The 23,001-nt window shown below is 37.8% G+C and overlaps 3 protein-coding genes across 5 annotated transcripts; 1 reads left to right on the plus strand and 2 right to left on the minus strand.

Annotated features, from left to right (window-relative positions):
* Positions 1 to 556: 556 nt before the first annotated feature.
* Positions 557 to 7,431, minus strand: LOC116246839 (AP-1 complex subunit mu-2). The gene is made up of 11 exons (XM_031618730.2): positions 7,055 to 7,431; positions 3,909 to 4,055; positions 3,564 to 3,626; positions 3,274 to 3,450; positions 3,081 to 3,184; positions 2,441 to 2,548; positions 2,217 to 2,313; positions 2,005 to 2,102; positions 1,775 to 1,916; positions 1,514 to 1,636; positions 557 to 860 (listed from the first exon to the last, which is right to left on the minus strand). The coding sequence occupies exons 1-11, from the start codon at positions 7,181 to 7,183 to the stop codon at positions 762 to 764; spliced, it is 1,287 nt and encodes a 428-aa protein (XP_031474590.1). The 5' UTR covers positions 7,184 to 7,431; the 3' UTR covers positions 557 to 761.
* A 3,916-nt stretch (positions 7,432 to 11,347) lies between these two features.
* Positions 11,348 to 12,027, minus strand: LOC116248870 (oleosin Cor a 15). The gene has a single exon (XM_031621881.2). The coding sequence runs from the start codon at positions 11,966 to 11,968 to the stop codon at positions 11,528 to 11,530; it is 441 nt and encodes a 146-aa protein (XP_031477741.1). The 5' UTR covers positions 11,969 to 12,027; the 3' UTR covers positions 11,348 to 11,527.
* A 3,868-nt stretch (positions 12,028 to 15,895) lies between these two features.
* Positions 15,896 to 22,810, plus strand: LOC116248820 (mitogen-activated protein kinase kinase 3). 3 transcript variants are annotated; one of them, XM_031621810.2, is made up of 11 exons: positions 15,896 to 16,170; positions 16,713 to 16,856; positions 17,116 to 17,311; positions 18,062 to 18,316; positions 18,811 to 19,029; positions 19,153 to 19,290; positions 19,446 to 19,613; positions 19,711 to 19,824; positions 21,382 to 21,489; positions 21,579 to 21,670; positions 22,146 to 22,810. In XM_031621810.2, exons 3-11 carry the CDS (start codon positions 17,210 to 17,212, stop codon positions 22,507 to 22,509), a joined length of 1,560 nt encoding a protein of 519 aa, XP_031477670.1. In that variant the 5' UTR covers positions 15,896 to 16,170; positions 16,713 to 16,856; positions 17,116 to 17,209; the 3' UTR covers positions 22,510 to 22,810. The 3 variants fall into 3 exon arrangements, with proteins under 3 accessions (XP_031477670.1, XP_031477672.1, XP_031477669.1); XM_031621809.2 differs by lacking the exon at positions 16,713 to 16,856 and having other exon boundaries at positions 15,897 to 16,170; XM_031621812.2 differs by lacking the exons at positions 16,713 to 16,856; positions 19,711 to 19,824.
* Positions 22,811 to 23,001: the final 191 nt, after the last annotated feature.

A 23,001-nucleotide genomic window follows, 5' to 3' on the forward strand; every position in this document is an offset into this window, starting at 1 on the left:
CAAAGCCACAAGTTGGTTATGAAACATGTTTTTTTGTGTAAGTTGATAAAAATGGCTTATTTGGAAGCTGGCATTGATTCTTTTCCTGGAGTTCTCTTAGAAGAAAAGGACAAAGATTTGACAAGCCGGAGATGACAGCACCTTTCGGCTTGAAATTATGACTAAAGGTCAAGATGGTGAGCAGTTTGCTTATTTGTGCTCTCAAAGTCAAAGCTAAGAAGAAAATAAAGGTGTGTAAAATGAATGATACGAAGCCTGCCAACCAGCAACCGTGATGACAAATTAGGCTTTAGTAGTATTAAACATAATGTCAAGCCACTAAGGTCAGATTCAAGAATGCATAAGGCAAAAGCAGATAAAAACAATGAATGACCATGAAGGGTAACAATGGGGCAATGCACAAGAGTCATGGCAAGGTGGCGAAGTGCATTGTTTGAGTGATGGTTTGAGAAAGGAACTCCTATGATGCATCAAAGTGAAGTAACTCGCCCATAGCATTGGTTCTCTTTTCTAAGGATCAATAGCCTACGAGAATCATGCGACAGGAATACCCAAGTGAAATTAATTCCCGGAACATGAAACTGATTATAAAAAATGATGACAGAAAAAAGGGGATCAATACCCCCGCAGCCGAATGTTAGGAAGAAAAGTGAAAAAAAGGAAGAAGAGCTTGATCAGCCTGTTCACAGATAACATACATACTCAAATACATTTTTCCTTGGATGTCAAAAGCAAGCCAATAACGTAATGCAGACAAAATCCTACATGAGTCTCAGCTCGTATTCTCCAGCCATGGTTATGTATCTCACCCATGGAAGAGCCTGATATCCACTTTTTTCAATGATTTTCAAGTATCGGACCTGCAAGATAGGAAAGAAAAATATGTAACCACCAAGCAGATTTACAAGGTGATAATCAATTGCTAGTACATTTAATGGAATGCTCAAGAGCGTTGAGCTCCAAAACCACTAATTTCACCCAGCAGAGCCTCATGTTTATACAGGTGTTTGCCAAAAGTACATGCGTCATACACTTTCAACATAAAGCACTGAGCTGCTAATGTTTTAGGTGCCAATAGCAGGACAAATCAACCTCAGTACATCTCAGAAATGCTTATGACAAATCCACACATGCAGATGCATGAAATGCGGCAAATGAAGGAAATATGAACGCTGAAGTTCCAGAAGAAACAGAATATACAAAAGAGCCAGTGCAAAAGCACTCAGCTCTTTCCACTGTTAACATGAAAGTTCATTTCAGTGCTTTAGACTGTTAATATGAAAGTTCATTTTCATTGCAGAAATATTTCTAATGAATTTTCCCATTAGTGCTTGCGATAAGTGTAAGTTCAGGAGTCTCTCGTACAACTGCTTATTATGTAATACCGACCATTTTCTTGTCGACTTGAAGCATGTAGGATGTTCAGCTAAAATGTCAAGTCAAGATGAAACAACATCTATTGTAAATCCATCCATTAGCAGAAAAGGCAAGGGAGATTGGGAAAGAAAAGGACCTGTATCCCAGAAACAGTAAAGTATGGGATTTCAAACTTCACACGAATAGGAGCCTTCTTCTCTGGAGTTGCTTCTTCAGAGGTTATGCTCGGTAAACTGAACTGTGCCCTCAACATGTACTCCTAGAAATTCGATACGATACAAAATAATAAAGGATAGGACAAACCAATTGTAATGTGCATATTACCAATCACCTTCAAAACACAAAGAAGAAAATACAAATAGATGCAAGTTAAAATAACAGTGAACTCCATGCACACCTTTCCACCAGGGAACGACTTTATTTTCCAAACTAGTGCATCATTTTCAGGAGCATATGCAGCAGAACCCATTGAGGTTCTTATATTAGGGTTGGTCGCATCTGAAGGTACAGGAAGCTCAATCTCAACATTTGTAGCAGTGCTGTTGATGAACACAACAAGAACAAAAGAAGAAAAATCAGAATTTAACATCAACACGATGGAGTGATGAACCAAGTGACAAAAAATACCTCCTTTCCTTGAACTGGCTTCTAGTCTTAACCATGAATTCTATACGGCTTCTTGAATGTCTTTCAACTTGAGCTTCCACCCATATCAGAGGTTTTACCTACAATTAAGAATTTATGTATCAAACAAGAGAAACAGAACCACAGAGAGAGAGAGAGAGAGAGAGAGAGAGAGAGGGAGGGAGGGAGAGAAAGAGAGTGAGTGAGAAAGAGACCTGAGTACTGAGCCTGTATGTCATCAAGTCAAACGACCCATCGGGAGGGATAAAAGATATGGTGCGGTCATTCTCAAAACGGGCCAAGCGCACACACCTGACACAAAGATAAACAGTTAGACATTTAAATTCCACTAGTGGTTTAAATGGTATTAATTTACATGCACTAGCAACGATCTTAGAAACTTCTTAAATTGTCCAAGAAAAACAGTCTGACTACATACTGGTGGAACTTTATGTCATCCAGGTCAATTGCTTTGCCCTTTGTTGTTCGCCCTTGAGCCTCCAAGAGTACACGATCGTTCAATCCTAGTTTGCACTCAGGCATTCCACTGAAAACAAGAAGATGACATATTAGTTGCAAGAAGTTGTTCCAAGATAGAAAGAAAAGGTAACAATAAAAGTTCAACATCGTCTAGTGTATATCTACAATGTCAATGCTTAGTTCCTTCATCCACTCATGGAACCTCTTCTGGATACACACACTATAACATGTACATGCATGACAAATGAAATGTGTAAACAGTATACATGAGAGTGCATACACACACTATAATATGTACATGCATGACAAATGAAATGTGTAAATAGTATACATGAGAGTGCATACACCCCCTTGTTTGACACCCAAGCATCCAATATACTAAGTTTTTTGTGGACCAGATATCAGTTTCTCCAATTCACGCTTTGGTACCACTGGCTATCATCGTGCCCAAATATCACCATTTCGCTTGCTTACTATGCAACAAAGAAAGAGACACATTTTCTTTGCCATCAGTACACTTTCACTAACCTCAACTACCCCCAATTCATGAATAACAACCTGGTTCATAATGGAACACAGAAAGAGACACAATAGCATACCTTAAATATGTTCTCATTTTCAGTGCACCAACAACATCAGAGCGAATAATTTGACCATTGCTATTAACAAGTATGTTGACACTTTCAACCACGTCCAGGAACACCTAAACAGAAACAAGTGTTCAGCATCCATACAACAACATTGTTAATAAAACTGTGAATATTTGGAGAGAGGAACTTAAAGGAGGCCCACTTCATTTTTCTTGTATTTTATTCCTTCACTGCGCCATGAAACTGCATTTGTGACAGCCATGGGAGGACGTTGTGTAACTTCCATCCTGTAAGCATCGGTCTTAATGAACTCACTCAGAATCTTTGCCTCAGTATATTGCGGGTATCCGAAGTCCATCATTTCATCAAGTAATTCATACTGCAAAACAACAGAAGAAGAAAAAATATAATCACATCAAACTTGAAAAAATTGTAGATTGAACATTGATCTAGGATAAAAGTAACACATAAAAGCAAAGAAAAAAATCATACCACAACAACAAAATTATCTCTGAGAGATTCCTCTTCTAACTCCTCAAAGTAATGCTTGAAGACCTACACCATGCACACATAAATATCAAACATAATCTGATATTATCATAAAATCATTGATTGATATACAAATCAGGCCCTTGTTTAGGATATTTTTTGACTTAGTTTTTTCTACCGAGTAAAATCAACTATTTCAATTCAAACCAGCATCAATGTAGAGTTTGCCTAACGATAACCTTTTCCTTTTGGCAAGCCTACTTATTAATTATAAGGAAAGAGTGTTCATATACTAATATGCTACCTATATCAAGAAATCTTACATCAATTACTATCAAGAAATCTTACATCAACTACTCTGTGCAGAAACAGGAGAAGGCTAGCCGCATTGCAGTTCTGCCTTGAAGCCGTCATTAAATAAACATTGTTGTGTTGAATGAACATATACGTCACTCCATTATCATACACAACAGGACTTTGAGAATCTGGGTCACCCTGTCATATTGGAAAAGGCAACACTACATCAGGACACAATTCAAGAACTGAAATGACCTAGAAACCAAATTTATTTACAAAAAATAAAGGAGTAATTGAGTAAACAATGAGAACCACAGAAATGGCAGAAAAGTTATTTTATAGATAAAGATGAACGAAACCACAAAAATGGTAGAAAAGTTATTTGTAGATGAAGCTGATGCATACAGCCTAAAAAGGAATGCAGACCCAAAATATTCAATATGATACTAGGAAATAATATGAACCAACCATCATTCACTGAAAAAGCATCAACACCATTAACCTTATACACATAAATAAAATAATTCAGCAGCATGGCACCACACTGAACATTCAAAAACAAGCGCAAGGAAAACAAACATCCAACCAGAGTCTGGGTATAACTGTTCTTGGATTGGGAAGAGTCTAAATACCATTGTCCTTAGGTTGGTAAAGTTATCAGATTTGGTAAGTGTACATTTACAAAAGAAACCAGTTATCTGTTATTGTTAAACATGCCTTTTGCACTTATCAACCAAATGCCACCAGTCCTACAAGCACAATTTTGATTAGGCTTAGATTTTCTTTTACCAAAAACTACACACCGCTCCTTAAAGCTTTTTTACTTAAATACTCATCACTCATCAATAGATGCATAATTGCACAAACTGCTTACCATAATCAATTCCAAAGCTGCACGAACACCAATATAACTATCAAAAGCTATTATTATCGGTTTTACATTGTAACTGATAAAAACTTCAAACATATCCAAATGCCATTCATAACATAAGGATCATGATAAAATATAAGACAAGATGATTCTTATTTATTCCTTACAAATTTTTTTTAACCTTTTTTTATACTTTTTATAGGAAAAATACCCAAAAGGCCAAAAATATTCTCTAATATCACTTTCAATGTGTTCAACTTTTAACTTTTGCAAGCATTTTGGACTTTCTTTTAAGAATGAAAGAAAGTCACAAATAGAAAATCTTATTGCAACTGAGAAATTTCCAAGAATGAGAGTGGTGACTATGGCTTGTTTTGAGTTCACTGTCAAGAGAGCATAACTTGTGAAAATTCAAAATTGTATCCAGCTATATACCCTACTTCCTGGGCACCAGGCAGCACCTAGGGCTTAGGCGTGCCTAGGCAAAAAAGGCAACCGATTTTTTTATTAATTTTTTTAGTTATGTTAACTATTAAATAATAAAATTATGTACTTACTGATTGAACTGTAAGCTTCTATTCCAGGTGTGCCTATCACCACTAATACAGACATGTGCAGTACAAAAAAGTAAAACATAAAAAACTATTTTGTTCTGTTCTAATTGAATGATTACACTTTGTAAGCAAAGCCAAAAAGTAAAACATGCAAACCTTTCGCATGAAATAAGATACCAAATTCTGTTAAACTAGTGAAATATTTATGATTGATGATTTGGTTTCTTCTTTCTGGAGGCCCTTTGTTCCCCTTTTTACTTTCAGAAACTGAAATCACATTCCTCCATTAATCTGGTACCATCTTACCTTCAATTTTGAGATTCTCATAGCTTTTCCCTAGAAACTTTCAAGACACTTTTTTTTTATCTATTTCAATCCAGAGAAAAGAAATTCTCCTATACATGATCATGACCACCGACCTTTGGAAGAATCATCTATCCTAAGAGAGGTATTTGCAATCTGTGATTCACTTCTATGCTGGATTTTCTCATTATCTCTAGAGCATGCGAAAAGGTGAATTAATTAAACATGACCCAGGTGTAAAGGAGAATCTTACTTAGGAATGGGCACAAGACATAATGTGTCCATAATCTCAGCCATGTTCTTCTACTTCATTAACACATGGAAAATTTTTTGTAATTATATTTTTCAGGCTGTTGGTTGGTTTCTTCAGCTCATAACATCATTTTGAACTCTTCTTCTTCTTTTGCTAACGCATGGGGGTCTTCTCAAGTTATATCCTCCAAAGTTGTTTCTTGGTATCTTTTCATCAACCTGATCGTTCTAAACTAGTAAGAACTTTTCTCAAATTATAGCCTTCTAGGTCGTTGCTTGGTCTCTTTTCATTAGCCTGAACATTCTAAACTAACAAATCTCATCATGCAACAAATGAATCCTAAAGTAGAAAAGCTAATCTTTAGATGGTGAAATGTGAAAATGCTGTGCCATTGAACCATCATCATCACATTGTAGTGCTCTAATTATGTGAAAGGAGACATGCAAGCAAGTGCACTGCCGTATTTGAAGTATGAAGGACACAAAATTTGAAGCTGGAATAGGAAGAGGAAAGGAAAAGTGAGATAGTTAGAAACTTAGAAAGACAATTGGAAGACGAGCCTTGGGCGAAGTTCCGTTCAAACGAGAATAGCATCTGAAGTCCGATGACTTTTGTCTATGTGAACTGCTAGAACTTAACGTACAAGGCCAGAAACTTTCGACCTCCAAAGAATCAAAGCACAGCAGGAGGTCACGTAAATATCAACCGATATCATAGCAAATCAGCATAAAAGGGAATCCCCATTGAAGGAGAATTCCCATTCTGTCTGTTATATAACGTGTAGTATAATTATCGACGAGAACTACACAAGACTCTTACAGAAATTACTGAGGAAAAAAGGGTGCCCGATTGTGATAAAAAAAGACAAAAAATCCTCCAAAAGCCACCAAATCGAGAAAAAATAGATCAAATTGTAGCAACGTTAAATACCAGAAAAAAAGTTCCCGTCAACCAAAGTACTCAAATTAAGCCCCAAACCTGCCCACAGTGATCATACGAAAATGTTAGTGTGAGTCGGAAGACATAGTTAGTCTGAAATTCTTATGGCAGAGACGGAAATGGAATCGCGATACAGAGGGGGGAAATGAATATCAACCGACAAAAGATCCACATTAAGAAAAATCAATTTCCCAAAAATCTCCTAATAAACTATCAAAGCCGATGTGAATCACCAACAAAAGGGACTCATATAACACGCAAACACTAATAAGTTTACCTCCTTTTCTATGAGCTTCATAAAGAAGCGCTCTGCTTGCAACGCCGACACATCCCCGCGGTAGTCGCGCCACACCAAAACGCGCCCCTTGATGTCGAGGAGGAAAAGAGCCGAGGCGGCCCCCGCCATCGATCTTTACCGCCCTTTCCCCTTCCCACCGTTCACCGTCTCCTTCCTCTTTTACGCAGATCGGAGACGGGACGAAGATGCAGAGCAACCCAAGTTTCTTTTGCGTCAAGTTCGTTATCGTGGACAAATTCTATCATGTAGACGAACCTTCTTTCTCTCCCGAGGTCTCCCCCTTACCACCATCGACGAGATCTTCGCACGGTCTGAACACGGGAGGAGAAAGAGCGAAGAGAGACAGAGGGAGAGATTCGTATCTGTTTCATTCGGAATTTTTCCCATTTGGCGCCGATAATCTACCCATAACCTAAAAGCAACCCTGCATTTCCAACATTTATATGTTGGCCGTTATATTGAAATTAATTTAGCTTAACTCTCACCTAAATGAAATCAGACAACAATAGTTTTAATTTTTTTCCTCTTTGTTAGCTTATTGATTGATGTTACATTTCTCTGCAAATCGCCCACCCGAAGAAAATGATATTATATTAAAAAGGAGAAAAAAGAGAAACAACTTTGTTGCGTAGAAATTGATATTATATCAAAAAGGAGAGAAATTAATACAACTCATGCAATGAAGCACCTTGCTTGTTACTAAGCACTTTTCAGTATTAATAAGCAAGCAAGTGAGTCAAGAAAGGGTGACTTCTGATTAAATTTATCAATTGTGGTTATTTAAGGTTAAAATTATGAACAAGCGCACCATGGCAACATAAGTTGATGGTGCCGCTAGTTGAACGAGACTTACTATCAATGGCAGCAAAAGTTATTGTTGGGGAGACGGATGGAACGAAAGGTAGCTGATACTCTACCGGATTACGATTAGACCTTAATTGGTTCAATAACTTATCTTTAATATTATTTGGTTCATTATACATTACATACGTAGTGTTATATATTCATTTACTTCATATTTTATATATATATATATATTGTTATATGTCTAATTCGTTCAATAACTTATCTTCAATATATTAATTTATTCATTTATCTTTATATATATTTATATATTTTATTATAGTTAATTATTTATATTAAAATATTTATAAAAAAAATTCTAGTCCAGGCCAGGTGTTGAGTATCCGGGTCACAAGGCAGATCAGGTTTTGGATAGCCAGGCCGTCGTCCATAGTCAGGGCAGGTTAGGTTTTGCCTGGTCAGGCCACGGACCAGGGTGGTCAGGCCCGGGCCCTGGACCACGTCAGTGCAGGTTTAGGGTGGTCTGCGGACTACGGTAAGAACCCAGCCTTAGTTGGGTGGCTTGATAACGGTAAGAACGTTAGGTTTTGGGTGGTCAGGCCGTCGGGCCGCGGACCACGTCAGGCAGGTTTAGGGTAGTCCACAAATGACAGTAGCCTTAACTAATGGCTTGATAACGGTAAGAGTGTTACTGTGTTAGGTTTTGATAACGGGTGGTCAGGCCGCGGACCACGTCAGGTTTAGGGTAGTCCACGTTTAGGGTAGTCCACGGACCATGGTCAGAGCCTGGTTAGGTTTAGGGTAGTCCACAGAGCACGGTCAGAGCCCAGCCAGTCCACGGTCAGAGCCCAACCAATCCACAGACCACGGTCAGAGCTCGGGCAATCCTGGCCTTAGCCTGATGCTTTATCAAGCGACCTGGCCGGATGCCTAGATCTAGGTTTTAGGTTTTGGTCGGACACCTGGACCTAGGTTTTGGTTAATTTGACCACGGCCATGACCCTGGCCCAGGTTTGACCACGGCTATGTCCCATTCTGACTACGTATGCCTGCCTAGACCCAAGTTTTGGGTAGTCTCGCCTAGTTAGAGTGCCTTTGGGTAGTCTGGCCAAGCCTGGGTCGGTCACAGTGCCGGCCCGTCGGCACCTTATCATGGGCATCTTAGTCAATAAATATAAATGCCAACTTACTTATATAAAGGGCTCTGCCTAATGAATGGTTAGATCAGGATCTTTGTGCGTCAATGTTAACGGATTGATGGGTCCTCGGACCTTTTACAAGCAGCAGATACATTATCGTGTTGATATCACGTCTTGGCTTCTATGAGCTTGAGAGCGTGTTTGATAGATAAAATATTATTCATCCAATGTGAAAATCACTTTTACTTCGAAAAGTTCAATACAAAAACTTTTACTTCAAAAACAATTGGGAGGAGAAACAATAAGCTTCAAAAATAAGACTAGGAGTACATTAAGGACTTCCTTCCCAACCTTAACATCCCCTTTACTTGCCCCCTAGGATTCAAGCTGAGCAGCTGGTATAGAAGAATGGGGAAAAAGGTGACATCAACCGGCATGGGATGTGGCAGAGGATTGGGAACAAAGACAACGAGTTTAATGACCATATAGTAGTGTGGAAAGGAAGACGACTTCCAAGGGCTGTCTGGCAGTTTGGTCGTATTCCAACGGATGGGCTTGTGCAAAAGCAAGGTAGACCTCTTGCTTCCAGGTGCCCAGTTTTCAAGCATGTGAGTGAATATATCAAACACCTATCTTTTTATTGTAAAGGTGCTCGTTCTATTTGGTCCTGCATCTATGGTAAGTTTGGCAGGACTGCACCATGACATAGGAACCCTTCAAATGGCATAGGAACCCTTCAAACATCATGCAAGCACTCAGTCAGTGGCATAAGAAAAGCTTCAAAGATAAAGATAAAACTCTCGACAAATGCTAGAAAGATAACTTCCACGAATTCGTAACCAATTCAAGCATAAAGGAGACATTCCCTTAAGCAACTTGGCCAAACAATTTTGGTCGAACTGTTGCGAGCATTGGTGGATTTATCAGTGGACTGAATCGCAACAGGTGAAAACGGATCCTATGAAGTGATGGAGTTCACAAGATGATAAGTGGGTGGAAATCAACATCCTTTCTTGGTTTAAGGTGGAAATCATAATCATTTCTTGGTTTAAGGCTCGCAGAAAAGGGGTAGCAAGCCTCATTAGAGACGTTGCAGGACGGTTTCGATATGGTCTGGCATCGTCTGGCGGGAGACTGAGGTTCTGACGGTTTCGATATGGTCTGGCATCGTCTGGCGGGAGACTGAGGTTCTGATGGAATGCATCCTCAATTTGACTAACTTGAAAGATAATCAAGGGTGCATCTACATACTGGCAAACGATGGCGACTGGAAGAAGCACCTACGCAGTCTTATTGAATGCAGGTTGGACACTGCGCCTAACTCACCATTGATATATAGACTTTTCATTACACTGCGCCTAACTCACCATTGATATATAGACTTTTCATTTGCATATAGACTTTTCATTTGCAAGAGATGGCCTCTGGCCTCTTGCTGAAGAGGCTAATCTTTTGTTGCTTATTCTGAATAATGGATTATTCTGAATAATCTTTTGTTATAATGGATTATTCTGAATAATCTTTTGTTGCTTATTCTGAATAATGGATTATTCTGAATAATAGATTGTATACTAAATGAAATCTCATTGTGGGATCCATTAACACTTTGAAAGAAAAATACTTTGAAGGATGGATGGATCCATTGAAAGAAAATACTTGAAGGTCGTTGCAGGCCCATTTTATTTTTTATTTTTTGCTGTCACCGTTTTCTGCAATAAAAGGATGCAATAAGATGATGTTTTTTATTTATTAGGATGGGGCCTACCCCCAAGCTGTCTGGAAAATAAAACTATTCACAAACTTGCCTACTACAATGTTATAAATACGAGGGTAGTATTTTGTTGCAATAAGAGGATTGGGGCCTACCGGGCTACCCCAAATTGTTTGAAAAATTACAATGTTAAAGATATGGAAAATAAGACTACTACAATGTTAAAGATATGGAAAATAAGACTATTCACAAACTTGCCTACTAGAAATGTTAAGACAGTGGACAATCCCAAGTTTAAGGTGTTCATGGTTCGTTTATTTCGACATTAAGCAAGCTTGGATGTTCTACTGACCTACATAATGAGCAAGCTTTTAGCTGAAGTGAATGCAAACCAAACTTGAGTCCATTACTAACTATTATTAATCAACTAGTGAAAAAGATTGGATTTCTTACCAGTCGACCATGGAACTTGCATGGTTTTATTAGTTTCAAGTTGGGTTTTTTGAACTTTTCCTCCTCAAATCAACCTTCAAACACACACACACACACAGATTTCACACACACACACACACACAGAACCACCATTGTTAAAGAGCTCGCTGACACAGAGAAAGAAAACGCAGGAGGTATTGAAATTTCATCTCAACAAAGAACCATCGTCTTATTCACAAGCGAAAGAACAGAAAGCAGTCGCTCATTTCTCTCAACTACACGCACGTACTGCACATCTTCCACCAACTAAAGTAAATCCCTCTACACATACACTGACACCCTTGCAAAACCCTTCAACTTCCTTATTCATTCCCTCCCGCCGCCGGCCCTCTGTTGCGCCGCCTGCCCGACCTCCCTAGCCCGTTGCCCGACCTGACCGGCCGTCTCCTGCGCCCGGCGCTTGACGTGCTCTATCTGCTCCATCACCGGCCCGCCCTTCCCGGAGACCTGCTTGTAAAGCCAGGAGAAGGACGAGATCGCCGTAAGGCTGAAGGCGCCGGAGGCGAGGAAGCCGGCGACGGAGAGGGCGATGAGGATGGCGGCGGGCACTATCACGGGGCTGAAGAGGAGGAAGAGAGGGGTGAGGAGGGCGAGGCCGATGAGCGTGCCGGTGAGGGTCACACCGGAGAGGGTCAGCAGCGTGCCGCCGACGGGAAAGAGGGCCAGCACCGCCACCACCTGCGAGGCCGAAGGGGACTTCTCCTGGATCTTTTCCATTACTCCATGATACTGCTGCTGTTCCGCCATTTGTACAGTATCAGAAGGGCAATCACAGAACGGTGGACGTCTTCCCTGCAGGGTCGGAGCTCGACGGATTCCGGGCGGTGGAGGTGGTGGAGTGGAGGAGGCGAAAGGGTTTATAAGAGAGGAGGGTGGCGGAGGAAGGTGGTGGAGAGTCGGCACGTGTCAGATGACACGTAGGGAGGGCTGCTTACACGTGGTGAGATTGAAACTCTGCATGGAGAACAAGTATGGCCGTCCGAGTTCATGGCTTTGGCTGCTTCTGAGTTGTAGGGATGCAGATGGAAGGTGTTTGGCCAGGCTCTTTTTTTAATAATAAATCAATTCATCGTAATTTTCGTTCATAATATATTCCAGCCAAAATCTCATCTTGTCACCGCGTTGGGAAGCAATCACAAGTTTTTGAAACATTCTGATTAAAAATTTATAGAAGTTGGCGTTCTTTTCAAGTTATGGAAGATGAGAGGCTGATGAACTGGTTCAATATTTTGATCATGTTTGCCAAAAAGTAATTGGTGTTAAAGGGTTAGGTCAGAGTTAACTTTCACTTCGTTGTCTTAAAAGTTTAGAGTTGTATTTGGTAGCCGGATTTTTTCATAGTTATTCTACTTTTTTTTAAAAAAAAAATTATGATTACGTTTGAATGACACCTTAAAAATTGGTTTTCTGAAGAACTTGATTTTGTGAAAATCAATTATTTTAATGAGTTTTGAAAATTTGGTTTATGTGTTTGGATAATTTGTCAAAAACCCGAGTTTTTACTTTTTAAAATTTGGTTTATGTTTGGGCAACAAAAATGAGTTTTAGGTCGTAGTATTATTTACTAATAAGGTTGTTGAAATATTTAATGAACAGTGTCTTTTTCCCTAGAACATCATTTTGCTCTGTTTTGAAAAAATGGGTTTTCAGAAATCCAGTTTTAAGGTGGTCCAAACACCCTCAAAGCACGATTTGAAAAGCAAAACATAATTTTGCTTCTCAAACATTGCTTTGAACGTGCATCCAAATACACCCTAAAATTTAAGTTTGAGGTTCTTATTCGAAGTTCCTGGCAAGTAGCAAGCTTATATATTATATGCGATGGTCTATCCGAGGTGAAGCCACGCTTTTTCTCTTACGTCTAGCTTCAGAGTTGTTTCAAGCCTTAATGATCTTATGTTTATCCTTTTAGCTTATCATATTCAAATCAAATATATCATTAATCATATCTTCACATCCTTGGATTTGAATTCAGATTCAAATTAGAATAAAGAAAAGTCATCTAAATCTGAATCTGAAATCTGATTTTACAATCTGAATCTGATCTAAATCGGATCTAAAACCGATTTTCATATATTTATATGAATCCGAATATGAATTTTGAACGAGATTTTGCCAATTCTTAAAATTTAATAGCATTAGATACAATACATTTGTTTAAAAATGAATCCGACCCGAACCTAGAATCCGATCACATATTTATATATATCGAAATCCAAATATGATCGGATGCCACTTATTAAATCCGAATTTTGATCAGATATGATTTTTTTTTCATATCCATTTTTTTTTGTTCAGTTGGATATCCGATTCAAAATTGATATATTGACATCCCTAGGTAGAGTTAGGAATTTCCAGAGGCCGAACTATAATTCCAAAATATTAACATGTCACGATACATAATTTTCAATTTTTTTTGGATAGGTTAAATTAAAAATTTTAAAATTAATATATATATATATATATATATATATATAATCTGAGAGGAGGCTACAGCCCCTTGCACAAAGGGTCTAAAATGTTTAGGTGGCATTAAATTGGGTTCATCAAAATCCTGATTTTAACAAAATTTACTTTTTCAACATGTCTGAAAGACCTACAGGGCGTTTGGATGTCGCCTTCTAAAACTTGATTTTCACAAAACTTGATTTTTTAATTTGTTTTTGAAAACATAGTTTGCGTGTGAATGACCAAATAAAAACCAAGTTTTCACTGTTTAAAACCAGAATTTTGATCCAAGTTTCTCGTTTTCACGTGAAAACAAGATTTTCTTGTCATCCAAACACTTTTAAAAAGTGGTTTTAGAGGCAAAACGAAAACCTTTAAAACCAGGATTTTCAAGTGGCATCCGAACACAAACACCTCTCTAAATCTTTCAGCTCAAAAAAGCAAGCAAAAGAATTTTATCTTTACCCTGAAGTTTTCGTCTTGTCACCACAACATACAACCTAGATTTTCAAAACTTGTTTTAAAAAATCACTTCTGACAAAACCTGGAAACGCTACTAATGAATTCATTCGTGTGCCAAAACTACAAAGCTGCCTTCTTCTGTTGCGATATCTGAAAGAATGTCGTATGAACTAATTTTAGTGATTTTTATATTGCAAGAGAAATATGTCATTAATGAGGGTGGTTAGATATATAATTAATCGTAAAAATATAATCTAAGTCGATGCCATAATTCAGGGGTGGAGGGTGATTAGATATATAATTAATGGAGGTGAAGCCACGCTACTAATGAATTCAACTAATTGGAAAAAAATTATAAAAAAAATAAAAATTTGTAGTTGCCTAATATTTTTTTGAATTCGGATTTAGATTGGTTCTACTCGAATAAGTTCGGTGAATCGTTCCTGAAAAAAATCTATAATTACACTAAACCCAATGTCATTATAATCGACCGACTTGAATTCAATGTCGATTTAATCATATAGATTCAAGAGTGCCACCTGCCAACTTCTACCTACTTCTAAAATAATTTAAGATTTTTTATTTTTCAAATTATTTCAATGCATTTTTTATATTTTTTTTAAAAAATAATTTGCTATATTTGTTTGCTCGTTCATGATCGCTACTCCATTGAATGGACCAATTCATCAAATATGCAACCCTGTTAACTTTACAAACAATTTTACAGCACTGTTTTCAGTTATAACTATTTGAGGAACACACTTTCTTAGTAGTTTTATTTTTCAAGTGTTTTAATCATCTAATTGCCATGAAATACAGAAAAATTAGTTTCTAAAAAGTTGCTCTGATTTGTAAAGGCCATTTCAACTTTCAAGGCTATTCCAAAGTTCAGTTTTTGACTTTCTTATTTTCGTAAATTTTTAAGCTGCTTTAAAACTACAAAATGATTGTAACTTTTGAAATTGCATTAATTAAAAAGTATGTTTTGGAAGATCTTTAGTATAGATAAATTAAGAATCGCCAAGTTACATATAAAAAAACTGTAAATTAAAGGTAAGATGAAGGGTTCCACCTTAAATCTACAAACCTAAGATCCTAATGCTTTTATATTACCGTGGATCACAGATCAATGGTGAAACAATATATATATATATATATATATATATATATATATATATATATATATATATATATATATATATATATATATATAAGATACCCCTAAGTAAAAGAAAAAAAATGTGCTTTTTCCTCAGTGACTCTTTTTTCACCGTGTACGGTATTATTAATACGACAAATTTGTATTTTTTAGGAATAAAATAGAAAAATTTCGGTAAATTTTTAAAAAATTTAAGACATTTAATAAATCCTAAAAATTATAAAAAATCATAAAAAATACGAAACAGACGGCATGTTTGTTCATGTTTTTTTTTGACGTTTTTTTAAAAAACATATTTTTGTCAATTTTAATACGACCAACTCTATTTTAAAGTATTATAAGCGTTTTTTTCCAATAAAACAAACTTTTATTGTGACGGTAGTGTAACCACAACGATTGTAAAGAATAAAGTAAGAAAAATGACATATAGCAGAGAAACTGAGTTAAAAACAAAAATAAAAGCAAAAAAAAAACGAGAAACAGTTTTCTGGTAATGATTAAGTCCATAGGTAACCATTAAAATCTCACTATTCTCTTTTTCTATTTTCATTTTTTCTTCTTCTTCGCATCGTTTAAGCTGTTATAATATTTTCTGTAACATTTATTCCTTTGCATCTGCTGCCTGTGCTGCCTTTCACGTACTTTATAATTTACCTTCCTTCGCATGGAAACAGGAGGGCCAAACCGAATTCTCGCTCTCGTTCCGGATTCCCAAATTCGGGAATTGGGAATTCCTGCGGTCCTGCGGCTCCTGCCCATTGAAATTAACCGTTACCTTTTGACAAGTGCGGTGTTTTTGTCCGATAAAATCATCACCTTTTGCCCGTACTGAACGCCCTTTTGCCTGCAGCTTCCTGTTTGCTGGATTTCCCATTAAATTGTGAGTCCCTGAACTCTTTTCCTTTCCTGTTATTCGTCTTAGTCTCTTTTTGCAAATTGTGGTTTTCCTGATGGATCTACAAAAAATTACTCTTTGTTTCTTCCTTTCCCCCCCTCGAATGTACTGTTTAAGAAGAATAATGAAGTCTAGCCCGTTATTAGGAAGTTGGTAGCAATCTTACCCGTGAATTTCGAGATATGGATTGAATTTGATCACCGAAGCTATGAGTTGTTTGTGGAAAATTAGTTTGCTTCTGTTTCATTTCATGAAGTCACGAAACTCTGACTTGTACACAACTGGATTTCGTTTCTGTAAAGTTTCCCCTTCTATGGATGCGGAACTGCAACTCCTCTACCGAGAGTGGGAAATTCACTTAAAGGGAAAACTAATTTTCGACTAGCTTCGCTATTGGGACAATTCTATATTAGTTGTATGTCCCTAACTGAAACTTCTGCTTTATGAATTTTTCTTTTCCAACCAACCAAAGATAAAATCCATCGTACAAGACATCAAAATAGAGAAATTGTGTTCGTGGATGACAGTGGCTGAAGACTGGTAGTTGCAGACGAACAGCGTTTATATGACATGAAGAAACCCCACCTGGATCATGGTACAGTAATAGCTCAACGTAAAGTGCTTCACATATTCGGCTGATGAGATTACATTCAAAATTCTCGAAGGATAAGGTAGTTACTTCTAGTATCCATGTATTTCACACTTCGCCATGAACGAGCTCCAAAGTTCCAAGCTTGCTTACTAGTTTATCGATGTTCACCTCCCTTTTTTTCCAATGTTGATGTCTGAAGCACAAACTCATGGACTTTGAGAAGATTGCCAATTATGGAAAATAAGACTGTCTATTCGAAATCATTATCACTTTTTTTGTCTTTTAGTGCCCTTCTATTGAAAGGATTAGATTCTCTTCTCATTTCCTTTCTCCTGCAGGAAGGTTGTACTAGTTTCATGTGGAACTCGTTTGAAGTTGAAGAACTTTATGCTGTTCATTGCCACCTAGGAGAAAAAAGCAAGCATCATCTCTATGGCTGGCTTGGAGGAGCTCAAAAAGAAGTTAGGGCCACTTTTTGATGCTGATAAAGGCTTCCCATCTGGGTTGGGATTGAGCCCATGTGATTCATACATGGTAGTTAACCTACACATATCTTGAAGCCACTGTTAGCATTGCCATTGTTAGCTTTCCAATTTTTTCAGAGCAAAGTTCTTTGTTTGATATGCTCGGTTACAATCAGTTATTCTGGTGGTCTGCTGTTAGAAATATACGTGTACACACACATGGTGTCACATGGATGCGATGGATTTGAGCAATTTGACATATATGTGGGGATGAAATATGGAAGCCAAAAATGGAGAATGTGTGTGATTTAGGCTCGGGTACATGATGCATGCAGTTCTGCTTATGGGTTCTTTTGTTTCATTCTCTCTCATTTGCATGCAGTCATATGTTAATGCTGAGAGTCTTTTTGTTTGGAGGCATTATCTACAGTTCAAATTGAAGGTTGATTTTATAAACAAGCTCATCAGGCAGCTTCTTTCGTCTTGTATTTCTTGACATTTCAAATGTGGTAGGCTGCAAAACTTCCATGTATAGCTTGGAAACATTGGATTTCCTTCTGCAGTACTAGAGATGCCATGTTTCTCAATCATTATCATTAGTTCAATACCAAAGGAAAATTTCTGAAATATTTTCTGGTTCTATGGTGAAATGTAGATTCTTGGCCTTAACGCCTGCCTTTTCACATTTGTGTAAGCAGTACAACTGATCCATTGAATGGTTGAAACAAAATTGCTGCTGTGCTAGTGCTATCCATTTCACACATTGCTTTTAATAGTTTTTTTTTATCTTTGCTGATGAAGATTGGCTTACTTGTTGTAGGTATCTGATGGTGGGACAGTTAATCTGCTAAGTAGGTCATGTGGGGTGTACAACATAAATGAGCTTGGGTTACAAAAGAGAACATCAGGTCTAGTACATGATGAGGATTCCAATGAAAAGACATATCGATGTGCTTCGCATGAAATGCGGATATTTGGAGCCATTGGATGTGGTGCAAGCAGCATTGTTCAAAGGGCTATTCATATACCAGTTCATCGTATATTAGCATTGAAGAAGATTAATGTCTTTGAGAAGGTTCATTTCTTAGCTTCATTAAAGCATTTGTGTCCATCTTCTAACCTGTTTACCAACTCATTTACCCAATCATGCATCAAAAAAGCTCTTTATTCATAATTATTTCTATTGGGAGGGTTCATTTCTTAGCTTCATTAAAGCATTTGTGTCCATCTCCTAACCTGTTTACCAACTCATTTGCCCAATCATTTAGAACAAAAGCTCTTTATTCATAATTATTTGCATAGTAGCAAACTCTGTTTGGGCTGTTTGGGAATGTGTGAGTTTTTGCCCCAGCCAGTCTGATCTTTCTAAGAACCTTCAATAAAAACATCGTCCTTCTTTTCTGTTCTATTTAGAACTTCATGCATAGGATGTAAAACCAGAATCTGCTTAGTGCATAACGGCCTTCATCCATTTGGCATGGTATCTGGTTCAGATAGTGAGCAACTTTTGGTTTCATTTTGTAAGCCATTTTGCATATCTTAGTTTCTCATACAGCTCCAATTTTGAAGGAAAAAAGACAGCAGCTACTTAATGAGATAAGGACCTTGTGTGAGGCACCTTCTGCTCAAGGTTTAGTGGAATTTCATGGAGCATTTTATACTCCAGACTCAGGGCAAATCAGCATTGCATTAGAGTACATGAATGGAGGATCCCTTGCAGATGTTTTACGAGTTCAAAAATTTATTCCAGAGCCAGTTCTTGCATCTATGGTCCAGAAGCTTTTGCTCGTAAGCTATTCTATTTCCAACATTCTATTCATTATGGTGGTCAAATTTAGCTGGAAACTGTCTCGTCATTATCCCATGTATTTATATATTTTTGAAGTCTTATCGGTTGACTTCCTAACATAGGGGCTGAGTTACCTACATGGAGTTCGTCATCTTGTTCATAGAGACATAAAACCTGCAAATCTGCTTATTAATCTGAAGGGGGAACCCAAGATCACTGACTTTGGCATTAGCGCTGGTTTGGAGAATTCAGTTGCCATGGTATATACTTTTGTGAGCATACCATATTTGCAATGTTAAGTTTTTGCAGACCTGAATTGTAACCGATCTGCTAATTGTAAACCAAAGTGTATCTGTTGTTAAATGCAGCAATAGAGGAGCATCTCTAACATGAATCTTGGATGTCATTTCATCAGTGTGCTACTTTTGTTGGGACTGTTACATACATGTCACCTGAGAGAATCCGGAATGAGAGCTACTCCTACCCAGCAGATATTTGGAGCCTTGGATTGGCTATATTTGAGTGTGGAACTGGGGAGTTTCCATATACGGCAACTGAGGGTCCTGTCAATCTCATGCTACAGGTGAGTATTGCTTTTCTTTCTTAGACTGTTTCTGTGCCTTTCTATGACTGTTTGTGTGCATGAAAACTTACTGTAAGATCAATTTTCATATTTGTAGATATTAGATGACCCTTCCCCTTCACCCTCCAAAGAGTCCTTTTCTCCAGAATTTTGCTCGTTTATTGATGCTTGCTTACAGAAGGATCCAGAGGCTAGGCCAACAGCTGAGCAGGTTATAAATGTGTATGTGTGTGTGTGTGCATCTATTTATGTGTGTAATTGCTGCACACTTTTTCATCTATACACTGTCAATCAGTTGCATTTGTATTAAAACCAAATATCTGATTTTGCATGGTCAGGAAGCACAGATACTTTGCGAGATCCATTCTTTTGTTAGGTTGTGATGAGTTGACAGATACTTGTTTTAGCATTACTTACTAGTTACTATCAAGCATGTTATGGATAAATCTAGGTTCAACCAATTAAATATGAATTTATCTCCAAACTGGTAATTGTGGGGCTAAAAAGTAAAGACTCCTATTTACGCTTTACATAATGGTGGATTAGCTAAGATAAGGATTTTGTCTGCTGCTTGTGTTATATCATTCATTAAGATGCTTTCAAACCAAGTTTCCACAGATATCTTCTGCCAGACATTTTCCTGTAGTCCTAGCACATAACTCCTTTGTTTAAACTTTAGAATCGACATAGACATGTTTTTCCAAGGGATTGGGAACAGTAGGTAGTGCTTTGGCTGCCATGAAAGCAGTTGGGAGTTCCAAAACCATGGGAGCCTCTCCTTGCACAACTTAAAATGTGCATAGCCCCTAAGGTTGTGGTTGCTTGCCTCAGGGTTTCATGTTGCTGGGTGTGCAACTAGGTTTTCATTACATGATGCAGTTTCCTTGTGTATATGTTCTGTTTTGGACCTTTTGGTTTATCAAGCAAACAAGCACACAAAGAGGTGTCCAATAAAATTGAGAGTAATTTGTTGGAACAAAGTTGGGAAATTCCAGTAAGAATAACTTAAATTTGGAAAAAATAGTTCATGTAATAATGCTAAGTGTGCTGATAAAATGTATGTTCTTATTGGTCTTATTTTTATCGAATGGAACATTGATGCACACATGCTAGGAAAAATAGTAATTAGGTGCCATCAGGTATTATTTGTGGCGACTGTTTGCATTTATATGATGCATGGACTAAGATAATCATGGTAGTCCACTCAGGACCCTGGTTAGAGGGTACAATGGCCATCTTCGCACAGCTTCCTCCAAACTGAAATGAGAAGGATTATTAACAGCCAGCTATTACAACGTTATGTAGAAGACATAATTGCCAATTCACACCAGAGTGGGAGCTCACAAAACCATAGGTAGAAGGTCTTCACTAGCAAGGTTTGTTACTGCAGGGAAATTGGCCACTTGAACACCAAATTTCATGAAGAAAGTAAGCAAAGAGATTTTTGGGAAGGATGGAATGCCTCCATAGTATGAATGAGTTAACTGAAGGCCGTGCATTCCACATCACATACTAAATTCACAGCTAGACAAACTAAGATTGCTATGTGAAGCATTGACTAGTACTTGAAGATCCTGTCTCTACATTGTCGAGGGGCAGGTTCATTTGACTGGTTAATTTGGATCAACAGTTCGAAACTTTGTAATAACAGTTGATCATAAGTTTCACTTTCTTATAGTAACAAGGACAAATCTTGTCCTCTGTTGTCCTATATTTGATTACAAGTTGCAATGGTGGTTGACTGTTCAATTAACATAATCTAATGCAGCTCCTAGCACATTCATTTATTATGAAGCATGAGAGTTCAAAGGTAGACCTAGCAGCATACGCTCGAAGTGTGTTTGACCCTACACAGAGACTGAGGGATTTAGCCGACGTGAGTTCCTCTATGATTTTCTTCATGTTCTTCCTCCATCTTTCCAGTGTTATTTTTATAGCTAACCATTAGCACAATGAACTTTATAGATGCTCACAATCCACTACTACTTACTGTTTGATGGATCTGATGATTTTTGGCACCATGCAAAGGTTCTCTATGGTGAAGCTTCAACTTTCAGGTATACCTCCAATTTGTTTTTTTCATGTCATTTTCATGTCAGTTCTTTCTCGTCAGTTTTTCCAAGTGATGTACTGCAGTTAATGTTTCTTTACCTGCTAAAGTAAAAATAGAAAAGCAGAAATCCCTCTGGAGTTGGTGTTTACATGTTTTAATGAATTCACAGACTCCAGATTTGGTTAAGAAATCTCTGCTTAAAAGCAATATGATATGTTTGGGACATGCAATTGACATAGTTCAGTCTCTGCTGCATAGAAAGTCTGGTGCAAATGATTTTCCAGGTATCTTGATTAAATGCTGACTGGACCAACTAAAATGGTAATTGCCATGCTCAATACACCCACATAGTCATATTGGAACTTTTAATTTATGCCAAAAAAGTTGTGTACGGATAGTATTGTGTCTCATTACTGTAGAGAGAGAGATAGAGAGAGAGAGAGAGAGATTCTTAATTCATTTTTCTTTTTAATTGCTAGTTTCTTGGATGAGGTATATGTGGGCGCAACTGATATTTTCACAAAGTTGTCAAGCATAAGAAAGACATTGGTTGGTGATGGGTTCCAGGAGAGGTTGGTACATGTTGTTGAAAGTCTTCAGTGTTGTGCTCATGGAAATGATGGGCTTGCCATCCGCGTCTCTGGCTCATTTATAATTGGGAACCACTTTCTTATATGCGGGAATGGTGTACAAGTAGAGGGAATGCCGAGATTTGATGACTTCACTCGTGAGAGCATTATGCAGCAAAAGATGGGCACCTTTCATGAACAGTTCATAATGGAGCCTGGTAGTGTCGTGGGATGCTTCTTGATATCCAAGCAAGAACTGTATATCTTGCAATAGGAGGAGCTATTTTAGTTAGTGCGATATGCCACAAGTAACATATACATTGCTGCATTTAGTCCGATGGATGAATAGATAGTGTTGTGACATCTTAACAAGGTGTTTTTTGCTTCAGACTTGACGTCAGTGTATGCATTGAAAGCAAAGTGAACTAGTGATAGTGAAGATCATCCACTAATAAGTTCCCCTTAAGATAATTCCACTACCTCTGGTGAAGCTCTTATTAGCACTGATCTACAATTTTATAGAATCGAAAACTTTGTCCTCGTTCTGATTGTGCTTGCTAACCTTGGATTTCCAATGACGGCATTCCATCTGTCAAATCCAAGCATTTATTGGGTGACTCTCTCTCTTACTCGGTGGATTCGTCCTCTTGACTTGGATTCGATTTCTTCTTCTACTTTCCTCATCCTCAATCTCTGGTTGAACATGGGTGCATCGACGTCCTGCTGTTTGTTGAATGATGTTATCATGTCCCCCTTCCTCCCTCTC

Source organism: Nymphaea colorata, chromosome 2 (assembly GCF_008831285.2).
Source record: "Nymphaea colorata isolate Beijing-Zhang1983 chromosome 2, ASM883128v2, whole genome shotgun sequence".
Lineage (NCBI taxonomy): Eukaryota > Viridiplantae > Streptophyta > Magnoliopsida > Nymphaeales > Nymphaeaceae > Nymphaea > Nymphaea colorata.